This window comes from Lynx canadensis, chromosome B3 (assembly GCF_007474595.2).
Source record: "Lynx canadensis isolate LIC74 chromosome B3, mLynCan4.pri.v2, whole genome shotgun sequence".
NCBI classification, from domain to species: Eukaryota; Metazoa; Chordata; class Mammalia; order Carnivora; family Felidae; genus Lynx; species Lynx canadensis.
The window spans coordinates 61,102,043-61,114,632 of NC_044308.2; the positions used below are offsets into that span (position 1 = coordinate 61,102,043).

The 12,590-nt window shown below is 57.1% G+C and overlaps 1 protein-coding gene across 1 annotated transcript in view; it reads left to right on the forward strand.

The window, feature by feature from the left end:
- Positions 1–2,795: 2,795 nt before the first annotated feature.
- SPTBN5 (spectrin beta, non-erythrocytic 5) overlaps positions 2,796–12,590 on the forward strand; it is a 45,585-nt gene continuing 35,790 nt past the window's right edge. Inside the window, exons 1-11 of the mRNA XM_032593662.1 lie at positions 2,796–2,957; positions 3,197–3,364; positions 5,217–5,333; positions 7,340–7,497; positions 8,032–8,260; positions 9,069–9,706; positions 10,973–11,111; positions 11,212–11,444; positions 11,683–11,836; positions 11,924–12,124; positions 12,202–12,408. Coding sequence (XP_032449553.1) covers positions 2,847–2,957; positions 3,197–3,364; positions 5,217–5,333; positions 7,340–7,497; positions 8,032–8,260; positions 9,069–9,706; positions 10,973–11,111; positions 11,212–11,444; positions 11,683–11,836; positions 11,924–12,124; positions 12,202–12,408 — 2,355 coding nt within the window. The 5' untranslated portion in view covers positions 2,796–2,846. The remainder of the gene's footprint in view (positions 2,958–3,196; positions 3,365–5,216; positions 5,334–7,339; positions 7,498–8,031; positions 8,261–9,068; positions 9,707–10,972; positions 11,112–11,211; positions 11,445–11,682; positions 11,837–11,923; positions 12,125–12,201; positions 12,409–12,590) is intronic.

The window sequence follows — 12,590 nt, forward strand, 5'->3', positions numbered from 1 at the left end:
GTTCCCAGAGACTGGGGACAGGGGAGCGAGGTTAGGCTCGCAGCAACCCCCCTCTGGATCAAGAAGGTGAAGGAAGCCTTGAAAAAGGCAGAGGGAGTCCAGGCCTGTGGTGGCCTCATTTGAACTGGGGACCAAACCTCACCTGGGGCGACAGAGTGCCTAGTCCTAGTCAGTTAAGTGTCAGAGTTAATTTCAGCTCAGGTCATGATCTCATAGTTCATGAGATAGAGTCCTGAGCTGGGCCCTGAGCTATCAGCACGGAAACTGCTTGGGATTCTCTCTCTCTCCCTTTCTCTCAGCTCCTCCCTGCACTCTCTTGCGCTCTCTCTCTCTCTCTCTCTCTCTCAAAATAAATGAACATAAGAAAATAACAAATAAACTCCTCACCTAAAGTCCTCCTCCTGTCGACATTTCAGACCTCTGGGCCAATACATTCCTTTTATACTGTTTACATTTGACTTGAGATTTTAGTTATTTGCAACGTGAATAATGCAAAACTATGTACTAACAAGGGATTCTCATTTCAGCAGGGGCTGCAATCAGTTACAGCAAAAGAGGAGCCAGTGCTTGCTGCACGCACAGTGGCTTAGCCGCATTCGAGCTCAGGAGGAAGAAACGCAGTTCCCCAGCGCCACTCAACAACCGAACACAACCACCTCTATTGAGCTCTGTGTGCAAAGCATCATGCGCTCCAGCCTGCCCTCTGGTGGTCACATCATACAAGATGCCCCAGGCCAAGGGTCTCCATAGGAGGAGAAACAAGCTGGGAAGGAGGGGGCAGGTGGCAGAGAACCTGCTAGAAGAAACAGGATTTTAACTGGGGCTGATAGGACAGGAGAATGTGGACAATGAAAACAGAAGGGACGTTCTAAGCTGAAAGAGCAGCTGAAGCCCAGATGTGGGCAGGCAAGCTTTGGTCCTGTTCGGGCAATGGGGAGTCTTCATGGGTATGAGCAAGGCTGAGTTCTGGGAGGTAAACGGGGGGGGGGGGGGGGGGGGGGGAGGGGGCAGGGCAGTGCATAGGCTGATGTGCAGGCAGAATAATGAGTCAGGGAACGGTGATGGGGCCCTGCAGGGGCAGTGCAGGACGGGGCAGGAGGGTAGACCCTGGAGCTCTTGGGGAGCATGGAGCACCCCCCACAGAGGACTGACTGGATCTGGGGCTATGAGCGAGGAAGAAGCCCGGTCTCATGCCAACATCAGGATGCCAGCCAGTGGCAGGAGGGACCTCACAGGGGGAGGGCAGTAGAGGAGGAAGCTCCTCCCAGATGCAGGGGAGCTGCCCACCCCCCCCCCAAGAGCACCATGTCTCTCACTCCCAGCCACGGGCCTGAGGTTCCAGGGTGCTTTGTCCTGCTCAACTGTCAAGGGCAGGCTGCCATGCTGCTCCTCTCATTGTCCTTGACTGTCAGGGACAGTGGCCTGAGCCTCTTCTCAGAGTCTCTTGGGCTGCTGGATGAACCTACAGACACCCACCCCAGACCAGTGACTATTACCCCAAGTTTAGCCAGACATTCTGTGAAGCCACTCAAATTAGAACTCTCTGGCATGCAGTTCAAGATTGCTCAGGGAAGGAAAGAGAGTTGCCTGCAGGCTCCCCCCGCCTCCACAGCTCGTGCCCTGAGCCATGAGCCATGAGACTTAGCCAGTTCTGTGGAAGCACAGGTGCTGGGGGCCTCACCGTGAAGCTCCAAAGAGTGAACACTGTGTCTCTGGCTTTGGGGAAGACTGTTATTTCCACAGCCTTTGCAGCTCCAAGTTATTCCTTCCCAAGAGGAGAGCTCACTTCAGAAAGTGGCCCCTGGGCATGAGGGAGCACCCACCATTCGGCCCTGGGCCAGGTCAGGGCTTGGAAAGCCAAGCCCAGAGTCCAAGGACTCTCCTCCATCTATGGTGGCATTCCCCTGGACAGGATGGGAGGGCTATGGCCCAGCATCCCTCCCATCCCACCCCTGTGGGTGCTCACAAAGAGGCCCTGCAGGGGTGCAGAAGGGCAGTCCCAGACTGTGGGTGCAGAAGCTTCTGACCAGAGGCTCTGCCATTTGGATGCCTTTTACCTGGACCGTAACACCCCCACGGCACTCCCACCCAGAGCCAACTTGAGGCCCATCCCATGGGCCTCTGCATCTTGACAGCCAGGACCCCCACCTGACATTGGGGGCATCTGAGGTGGGAGGAGGATGAAGGAGGAGATCCTGGAGCAACAGTCTGGAGCATTCCTGAGCCACCCCCTCCCAGTCTGGGCCATGCCCTCTGGCAGGTGGGAGGACAATGCCGGCTGTGTGCCGTCACCCCTGCCCCACTCGCTCAAGAGGAGGGCCATGGCATGGCCCCAGCTCCAGCCTTGGCCTCTCCTGTGGTTCTCTCCCTCCCCACACAGCCCCTGCTATCTGCCATTTCCATCCGTCCAGTAGGGTCTCCTTCCAGGCACAGACAACACCAAGGTGAGCGGTTTCCTGTTTCCTTTCTACCTGCGCTTTTCATCCCAAGGGGCAGCAGCCCATTCCTGTGGTCCCAAGAATCTGGAAAGTGGGGTGGGGCAAAGGGGTCAGAGGCACTCAAGTGCAGGGCACCAGCTGGGAACCCCAGAACCTTACCTGGCTGGGCCCCAAGTTGCAACCCCCCCACCATCAGATGTGGGGACAGTTCACGCTCCTCCTCCAACCTCCATGCCCCTCAACATTTCCAGCTTAGAGCAATATCCAGTGGCCTCTTGTCCCCATAAGGCTGCAGGCCCCAGGGCCGGTCAGCCCCACAGTCCCCAGCAGCTCCTTGGGGCTACAGGGTGCCTGAAGCAGGGGACCAGCCACAGAGCCCCACGGTAGTGCTCCCAGCCCTGTCCCACCATGGACTCCGCGTATGAGATGAGCCACATCCGCAAGCTCCAGGCACAGCACATGCGGATGCAGGAGAAGACTTTCACCAACTGGATCAACAACATCTTCCAGCACGGCCGGGTGAGTGTAGCTGGCTGTGTCCCACAGCCGTCCTCTGCTGTCCCCCCAGCTCCCTGGTCAGTGGCCTCTGGGGGCCCACTGTGAGGTCATCTGGCTGAGATGTCTCGCAGACCCCAAAACACAGATAAGTCCGGTGCTCCTTCCTTAAGGAAGACTCTCTGGGCTGTACCTCCCAGGTCCTGGGATAGGCCAGACACGTGAGGGGGGCTGACCCTGTGCCTCTTCCCCACCCCTCCCAGGTGGGCATCAAGATCCAGAACCTGTACACAGAGCTGGCCGATGGCACCCACCTACTGCGGCTGCTGGAACTCATCTCGGGGGAGGCCCTGCCACCCCCCAGCCGGGGCCGCATGCGAGTACACTTCCTGGAGAACAGCAGCCGAGCTCTGGCTTTCCTCAGGGCCAAGGTGGGCACCGGGGAGAGGGCTTCTGGCCAGGTGCTGGGGTGGGCAGCAGGGACAGGCTGGACTACCAGATCTTCTTTCCTGGGCTGGGCAGGGCAGAGCAGAAGATCTGGAGCCTGAATCCGGGAATAGCAACTAGGATACAGAGATGCAGAAAGCAAAGCCCTTCCTTGAACAGTACTCCCAGCTTAGAGGGCCCCAAACCGGTGGGAGCAGAAACAGCCTTCATCCCCGTGGGCGGGACTGAAATATGCTATTGACTGAAACAAGGGAATCAGAGAATTCTCAGCAGGCAGATTTTGGGACCACAATCAGCAAAGCCCAGACCCGACTGCAAGGGGTCTGCAGTTTCAGGGAAGACAACTGATTTTAACCCAGGTCACCGGGCGCTGGTAAATGTTTAACAATCAGCTCTCGAGGCAGAGGGAATAAAAGCCCTCGTTTGTAGCACTTGCCGGTTTCTGTGGCATTGATACCCCCACCACGGCTGATTCCAAGCTACCGGCGGGGTATCACCAAACACCAAGCAGGAAGATCAGCCTTCACAAGCTGGTATGAGCAGACTCCAACACCCCACTGACCAGATGCTCCAACTCCAACCCCAAGCTGAGGTGAGCGCAGAAGGGCTCAGGTGTGCCAGGAGAAGGCTGAGCATGGGGTGGACTCTTCAGAGACCAGACAGACACAACAAAGTGTACCCACAGGAGTACCCAGGGGTGCAGCCTCAGCCACGAGGCAGGTGGTTGGCCGAAGCCAGCTTCCCGCCAGGTCTTATGGGAGTCTCTCCTCTTCTTTCTCCATTTAATGCATACTTATCCATTACCCACTATATTCCAGACGCTCTGCTAGGGAGACACCAGGGAACAAAACCAAGATCCCCACCCAAGCGGGGTGAGGGGGCCAAGCATGTGTGTTTGAGTGGGAGGAATTAATCCTTGGGTTGTGATTTTGAATAAGGTGGCCATTGAAAGTACCATTGAAAAAGTGCTGTTTGATAAAGACTTAGAAGATGAGAGGGAAGTAGCCATGTGGTTACTGGGGGGAATATTTTCAGACAGCAGGGGTAGCCAGTACAAAGGCCCCAAGGCCTGTGCTAACAATCCCAAGAACTGCAAGAATCCTACAGTCCTCGGAGCCCTGGGATCCAGGAGAGGAAGATGGATCCAGAAGGTGAAGGGGCCCAGGTCCCGTGCAGCTTTGATGTTTATTCTGTTCCTTTCTCCCCTCATTTGCTCCTCCTCCCTGTCCATGTGGCAAGACCTGGGGCAGCAGGTTTTCAACTTTAGTGTGTGGGAAGAACCCGAGGTATTTGTCCAAATGCAGAATCCTGGGCCCTGGCCCAAGAGAGTAATCGGTGGGGCCTGGGAATCTGCCGTTTTAACAGGAGATGGAACACTAATGAAGAGGGCTGAGATTGAAATGGGAACCAAGGACCCAAGCACCCCCTGGAGATTCCAAGATGCCCTAAGAGGTGGAGGCAGACAGCTGCTGTGGTCTATTGAGTTCATTTATTGACTATTTATGACTCCTCATTTCCAGCCCCCATGGCTGAACCACCGATCTTGGCCCGTGTTTACCTGTAGACCACACACAGGGAGTTCCCCACCCCAGTGGTCCAGCCCAGTTCACCAGGCTGGGGTCTTTCCCAGGAGGACTTGAGTCCAAAGCTGCAACCATTTAGAAAAGCTTCACCTGCCTCACCTGTGCCCTGCCTATTTCTCGCTTGGGGACGTCCTGGGGCAGGATAGATTCCAGGACCCTGCCATCTGGCAACAGGTGCCCTGGACTTTCGGTTACTCCGAGACTCCTCTGGCACACGGGCTTCACAGCTGAGCCCAGCCAACTGTGCCCACAGGTGCCAATACCCCTCATTGGGCCAGAGAACATCGTGGATGGAGACCAGACACTCATCCTGGGACTCATCTGGGTCATCATTCTGCGTTTCCAGATTTCCCAAATCTGCCTGGACAGGGTACGTCCCAGCCCCCAACACCCAGCCACCCAGCCCAGCCCCAGCCTCCCCTCAGGTCCCTGGGGACAGAGTTTTTCCACTTGACTGTTAGGGTCCCCACAGCAGACCCTGGCATTCACACAATTAATACCCACTCTTCAACCATGGGCAAAGGATTGAGAATGTCAGAGAGACTGTAATATGTTGAAGTGACAACTAGGTTCACAAACTTCAGTCTGGGACAAGCCATTCACAAGTAGGGGATTGAGGTGACTGCCAGTGCCTGCCTTTCCTGGTGACAACAGTGCCAGTTCCTGACTGGTTGTTCCCTACTTGGCACCGAAACCCTGTAACTTCCATTACACCTCTAATATGCTGTTGGGAGAAATTAAACATGTGGAGGGCATCCCAATCCCAGAAGTTTCCAAATCCCCAGTCACCTGAAGACCAAAGACACCATCCCCTATCCTCCTCTGTTCTACCTTTTGTTTTCTCAGGACTGAATTGGAAAGAGTAAAAACATAAAGTCCTTATATTTATCAATTTTCATAACTTTTCCAATTGGGATTTCCAAAACCCCACCTAAGACTCAATTCCAATGCGTTAGAAAAGCCAACCTAGAGGATGAAATCCAAATGAAAAGAAGCCACAGATCTGGCTCAAATCCCGGAGGACCCCTGAAGCCCATGATCTGACTGTGAGCCCCGGGGGGAACAGGAGATTTGAGCCTATGGCCTAGGGCCTATGTGATGACTGAATGGATGGATGAATTTCTAGCTGGCCTCAAGCCCTTTCACGTAGCTACCCTCTCCTCCTCGGTCCCCCAAGCCAGCTCCAGGTGCCCCAGCTGCCCTTTCCCTGGGGGGGCAGCAGGTGCATCATCTCCTGACCGGTCACCCTGCTCCCTGACCGCTCAGGCTCTGCTCCCTGAAAAACAGACATAATTGGACCAGGCTGACTCTGTTCCCTCCCATGCCCATCCCTAGAACCTCTCCTGGTTCATGTCTGCCAGCCTAGTCCAGCTGCTTAGGGCATCTGCTCTAGGCCTGGACGCTTCGCCCTACACTGCTGCCCACCCAAGCTCCGGGGCCCTAAGGGCAAGAGAGGAGATGCAGCCTGCCCTGCTTTGATATTTTGAGTTTATAAATAGGAATTGGTGGAGAAGTGGAGCAAATGAAAGGAAGCACGAGTTGGGGGAGGAGGGGAAGGGAAGGAACTTTGGGGTGTGAGGGAGGGAGTGGGGGGAGGAGAGTACCACTGAGGCAGGAATGGAGGCTGGAGGGGGAGTAGAAGGGAGAAAGGAGGTGGGAAAGAAGCACTGAGAAGAGAGAGGGTGGGGCAGGGGTGGGGGCAGGTGGACCCGAGAGTACAGAACAAAGGAAATTCTTAGGAGGAGGAACAAGAAGGGTGGGAGGGGATTGAAACCCGGTGAAGATGTCCTTGCCCAGCGTGAAGAAGCAACACAGACTCTGCCCTCAGCAGCCGTGTGAGGCATTGAGGTGGTAGACGGGTGAGCCGCCAGCCTTTCCTGGTCAGGCCAGTCCCTGTCCTGTCGGTGGAGGGATGCTGGGGAGCTTCCTAAATACTCCTCTGCACCTCCTCATGTCATCCCTAGAGTGGAAATAGTGCCGGCTTCCTAGGGCTGCGTGCGAGTGGTGGAGAGCCCTGTGCATGGGCCCAGGGCCTGGCTGGAAGGCAGCCCAAGGGGACCTGGAGCCGGACTAACAAACCCCAGCCTCAGTTCCCTGGGACCCAGGGTCAGTTAGCACAATGCCCCACCCATCAGAAGGGCCGAGAAACACACTTCTTTGGAAGAAGAAGCTTTCTCTCTCAGCCCCAGTCCCTGCCCACCACAAATGAAATCAAGTAAAATCAGGTGCTCCGAATAGAGGGCAGTCTGCACCTGCCTCCAGGCGGCGGGGGGAGAAGGATCACAACCAGGCCTGACCCGCCTCTCCGGCGGCCTGCCGGCTCCGCTGCCTTCTCAGCTGTCGCATGCTGACCCACCATCCTGCCTGCCCTTCCAGGAGGAGTTTGGGGCCAGCGCAGCCCTGCTGTCTGCCAAGGAAGCTCTGTTGGTCTGGTGCCAGCGGAAGACGGCCTGCTATGCCAATGTCAACATCACCGACTTCTCCCGCAGCTGGAGTGACGGACTCGGCTTCAGTGCCCTTATCCATGCACACAGGTGCGCGTGAGGGAGAGCAGACCCAGCACCCTCCCAGCCCGACCTGGCCTGAGGCCGGCTTCAGCCTCCCTCCTGGAGGCCTTCACCACCAAGCCAACTACCGAGAATGGGCTTAGGTCCTCAACCTGCTCATCTCCCACATCCCTCTGGGCCCTGAACCCTGGGTCTTAGAGTAGAGATGGCTGATGGCCAAGGCCCTCGCCCTTTCCTAGGAAATCTCATGGAATTGGCCAGGTTTGCCTTGACCCCTGCCTTTCTCCAATGTCTGTGTCATCGCTGACTCTATTCTCAGTCCTTTCCCTCGCAAGTACCTGCCCTTTTGAGCTTCTCCCCCTACCCACAAGCCAGGCCCCTGAGCGAAATTAGCCCTCCTCTCTCTACAGGTGCCCTATTCCTTCATTAGGGTCTCAGGTTACCGGCAGGGGAAACCAATACCCGGGTGGCCAATAGGAGCTTGCTTGCCTTTGTAACAAGTCCACTTAAACCCAAGCAGTAAATTTCTCTGGTGAAGAGCTTTGCTTGCTTTCTGTCCAGGCCAGACCTGCTTGACTACTGCTCCCTGCGTCCCGAGCGCCCACTACACAACCTCGACTTGGCTTTCCGCGTAGCTGAGCAGGAGCTGGGCATTGCTCAGCTGCTGGACCCCGAGGACGTGGCTGCTCTCCAGCCCGATGAACGCTCCATCATGACCTACGTCTCCCTCTACTACCACCACTTCTCCCGCCTGCACCACGAGCAGACTGTCCAGAGGAGACTCGCTAAGGTTGGTGAAAGAGCAGAGGTGGCCTCGAGGAGAGATGAGCATGGGCTCTGGAGTCAGACCTAGGTTTAAAGACTGCGTCTGCCACTTCCTAGCTGTGTGGCCTTGGCCATGTCCCCTAACTTTACCATGCGTCCTCTGTCCATTGGAGCCCATAATGCTTGGGGTGACAGAAGGCTGCTATGAGTGCTTGGGAGTGTGAGCATAGTGCCTGGCAAACAGGGAAAGCCAGGTGAGCACCATCCTCTCCAGTCCCTCCCCTCTCTCCCTGCTTGTAGGCTGTTAAGCCCCTAATGAGATTGAAAGGCTCAGAGAGCCAGACTCTGCAAGGACAAGCACAGAAGCAGCTGTGCTGGGCGCAGTCCATGTTTCGGGGCTCTCCTACTCTCTGGGCACGGCGGCAGGCATGGAAGCCTGGGGAGGCTTTTCTCAGGGTTGGTGTCTCGGTTGGGCATGGGGGAGAAGATCCAGGCCAAGGGCTCTGAGCTGTTTTAGGGATGTGGGGGCCTCAGGAAAGGGAAAGGTGGCTCAGAAAAAGAATAGTACTCCCCAGAAGTGAGGCCAAATGGGGTAAAATAAGATGGAGGAAAGCAGGGTGGGTGCCCCACACTCCTGGGTCTAAGTGTGCAATGCAAGCAAACCTGATTGTCTGGGGGCTGGGAGGACCCCACTTTAGTGCAACCTCAGCTAGGGGAAAGAGCCTCCACCCACCTGGGCAACCTTGGCAGTCACTGAGCATCCAAAAGGGGAGCACCTCCATTCCAGGGCCTGCCCCGAGGTGCTGCCCGAGGCCTTCCCGTGCCTCCCCCAGATCCTGCTTCAGCTCCAGGAGACAGAGGAGCTGCAGACCCAGTACGAGCAGCTGGTGGCCGACCTGCTGCGCTGGATTGCGGAGAAGCAGGTGCAGCTGGAGGCACGGGATTTCCCAGACTCCCTGCCTGCCATGCGCCAGCTACTGGTGGCCTTTGCCTTCTTCCGCACCCAGGAGAAGCCACCACGGCTGCAGCAGCGAGGGGCCACAGAGGCCCTGCTCTTCCGGCTGCAGACGGCACTCCGAGCCCAGAATCGCAGGCTCTTCCTGCCTCACGAGGGCCTGGGCCCCGCAGAGCTGTCCCAGCGCTGGGCAGTCCTGGAGCGGGCAGAGGCCTCAAGAAGCCAGGCCCTGCTGCGGAGGATCCTACAGCTAGAGCGGCTGGAAACCCTGGCCCGGCGCTTCCAGCGCAAGGCAGCCCTCAGGGAGAATTTTCTGACAGACACAGAGCAAATGTTGGACCAGGCCACAGCTGCCGCCCCACCAGCCAGCCTGGCCACAGTGGACGCAGCTGCCCAGAGACTGGGCATGCTGGAGGCCAGCATCCTGCCCCAGGAGGGGCGCTTCCAGGCCCTGGCCGAGATCGCAGACATCCTTCAGCAGGAGCAGCACCATGGCTGGGCAGATGTGGCCCGCAGGTGAGCCTGGGGTGCGGAAATCATCCTCAAAACAGGCTAAGGCCTTCCTGTCATATCCCTATGTTTACCTGTGCCCATTCCTGGCCATAGAGGTCTGATCTATAGGTTCAGGGCTCTCTTTAAAAGATCTAACTCCCACTGATGCCTGAAGTTCCAGCGCCCTCAATTCCCCATTTTTAGTAGAGCACTGCCCTTTCTAGATAATTCTTATCAACTCATTCACTGAACAAGTATTTGTTGTCTACTATGTCCCAAGCACAGTTCTAGGCACTGGAGATTTAGTAGTGAGGAGGAGAAACCATAATACCTCCCCTCACAGAGCTTACACACTACTAAGGAAAACAGACAAATTAAAATAGATATATAGTACGTGCAATAGTGATTAAAAAAAAAAATGGTAACAAGATAGGGGATTATGAGGTACCAACATGGGGGGTGGGGGTTAGATCAGGTGGCCAGAGGAGACTGACTTTTGAGCAAAGACCAGGAAGAAGCAGAGACCAGAAGAGGGGCCCAGCTGTAGAGATACGGGGACACACTATACCAGGCATAGGGAAGGCGCATGCCTGCCATGTTTGGAAAATAGCATGGAGGCCACTGTTGGTCAAAGTGAACAAGTAGTGGTTGAGGTCAAGGAGGTACAGGGGCAAAGGGTGGGGGTAGAGATCATGCTGGGATCTGTAGGACACAGTAAAGATGGGATTTACTCACAGAAGGATGGGGAATTCAACACGGGAGGACTGGAATGAAGGAGTGGTACAATCTGACTCCTGTTCGACAACGATCGTTCTGGATGCCATGTCAGGCACAGACTGAAGGGACAGAAGCAAAGACCACTTATGCAGCTATTGCAATAATCTAGGCCAGAGAAGCAATGCAGGTGATGAGAAATGGTGGGATTTTGCATATATTTTGGATCCAAGAGGATTTACAGACAGATCAGATGCGGGGTGTGAGAAATTCAGTTATCAAGCCCTTTAGCCCAGGCACCTAGAAGGATGGAGTTGCTATCATTGGAGATGGAGATTGGAAAGGTTGGGGGGCCCTGAGCCACACAGACCCTCCATCTAGCTTCTCTGCCCGTGTTTAAGAAGCAGGAACACAGTGCCCCAACAGCCATAGGCTAGAATGCTCCAAGCCCCCAGTCACTGGGCTCAGGCTCCTCCATGACAGCCAAGCACCCCCACCAGGTGTAGGCCCCAAGGTGGCTTCCCTATCCCAGCCCAGTGAAGACCCCACCCCACCCCTTATTTTTACATCCTCCAGGCAACTGGAGATCACTGGGCGCTGGGAGCAACTCCTTCGGCGTCTCCAAGGGCAGAAGAAGCAGATGGCAGGTCTGCAAGCTGTGCTGAGCCTGCTGCAGGAGGTGGAGACTGCCTCCAACCAGCTCAAGGAGCTACAGGTGGGCCCTGGACCAGCAGGCCCCTGGGTGACACAGCACCAACACTCGTGATGACCCAGCACTCTGGGACAGCAGTGATCACTTGTCCATCCCTGGCCAGGTGCTGGCCAGCTCCACGGCCTGTGGGCAGCAGCTAGCTGAGACCGTGCAGCTGCTGCAGAAGCATGACCTGCTGGAGGCCCAGGTCTCAGCCCACGGGGCCCATGTGCGCCATCTTGGCCTCCAGACCTCGCAGCTGGACTCCTCCCTGGGTACTACTGTGGAGGTGCTGCAGGCCAAGGCCCAGGCACTGGCCCAGCTTCACGGGAGCCTGGTGTCTCTTCTAAGGGCCCGGTAAGAGCTCACCCAGCTCTCCTACCTTCTCTAGAACTTTTCTGGAACCCAATTTACCTCCTGCCCTGGTTAAAATACTGCTGACTTGGCAACTTCCTCCACATTGACCTTCACCTCTAAGTCTTCTGTTCCCCTGTTGAGTTATCAGGAAAAAGAAAACTCCTATCTAAGGGGGAGTGTCTGCGCCTGGTGGGGAGCCCCCTCCCCAGTCCCTTTGGTGCCCCTTGCCATCCCTCAGGCGCACCTTGCTGGAGCAGACCCTGCAGCAGGCAGAGTTCCTGCACAACTGCGAGGAGGAGGAAACCTGGTTGAGGGAGCACGAACAGCTGGTGGAGGATGAAGCCCTGGGCCGGGACCTTAGCCAGATCAGAGCAGCCCTGCAGAAACACAAGGTCCGTGTGACCCTGAGCCCTGCCCCAGTCCCCACCTGGCCCTTCCCTTTCCTTTCCTTTCCTTCACCCAGCTCTGCACCCTGCCAGGCCCTGGAAGCCGAGCTCCGCCACCACCAGGCCATGTGCACTGATCTCGTGCGGAGGGGATGCGACCTGGGAGCCCGCGGGCACCCCACGCTGCCAGACCCCAGGGAGCGGGCCCAGGCACTGCAGGGGGCGTGGCAGCGGCTCCGGGCCTCCACAGCCAGGCGGGGCGCTCGGCTGCAGGCGGCTATGCTCGTCCAGGAGGTAGTTAGGCTGTGGATGCGGGGGGCCGGGCAGGCGTGTGGGGTCGGCCCGTGCCCAGCCTGCCCTCCTGCCCGCAGTACTTCAGTGATGCGGCTGACGCGGCCTCGTGGCTGCGGGAGCAGCAGTCGGCCCTGGAGAGCGCGTCCCGCGGGCGGGACCAGACGGCCGCAGAGGCCCTGCTGCTGCGCCACCAGCAACTGGAGCGTAGCCTGCACGCCTTCGGGACGGAGCTACGGCGACTGGACGAGCAGGCGCGGACGGCCGCAACCCAAGTGTCGCTTACCGTACGTGTGGACGGCAGGGACCCAGAACTACAGGCCTCCAGCATCAAATGCACATGTGGTCTGAGCACTATGCCCCGTCTCCCGTGACCACACACAGAGGGTGGAAATGGGAGGGCTTTTGTGGCCCCTGACCTGGGAATCTTAGCTTCCGGCTTGGGGGTGCCCCACCCCTCCTCAGCAAC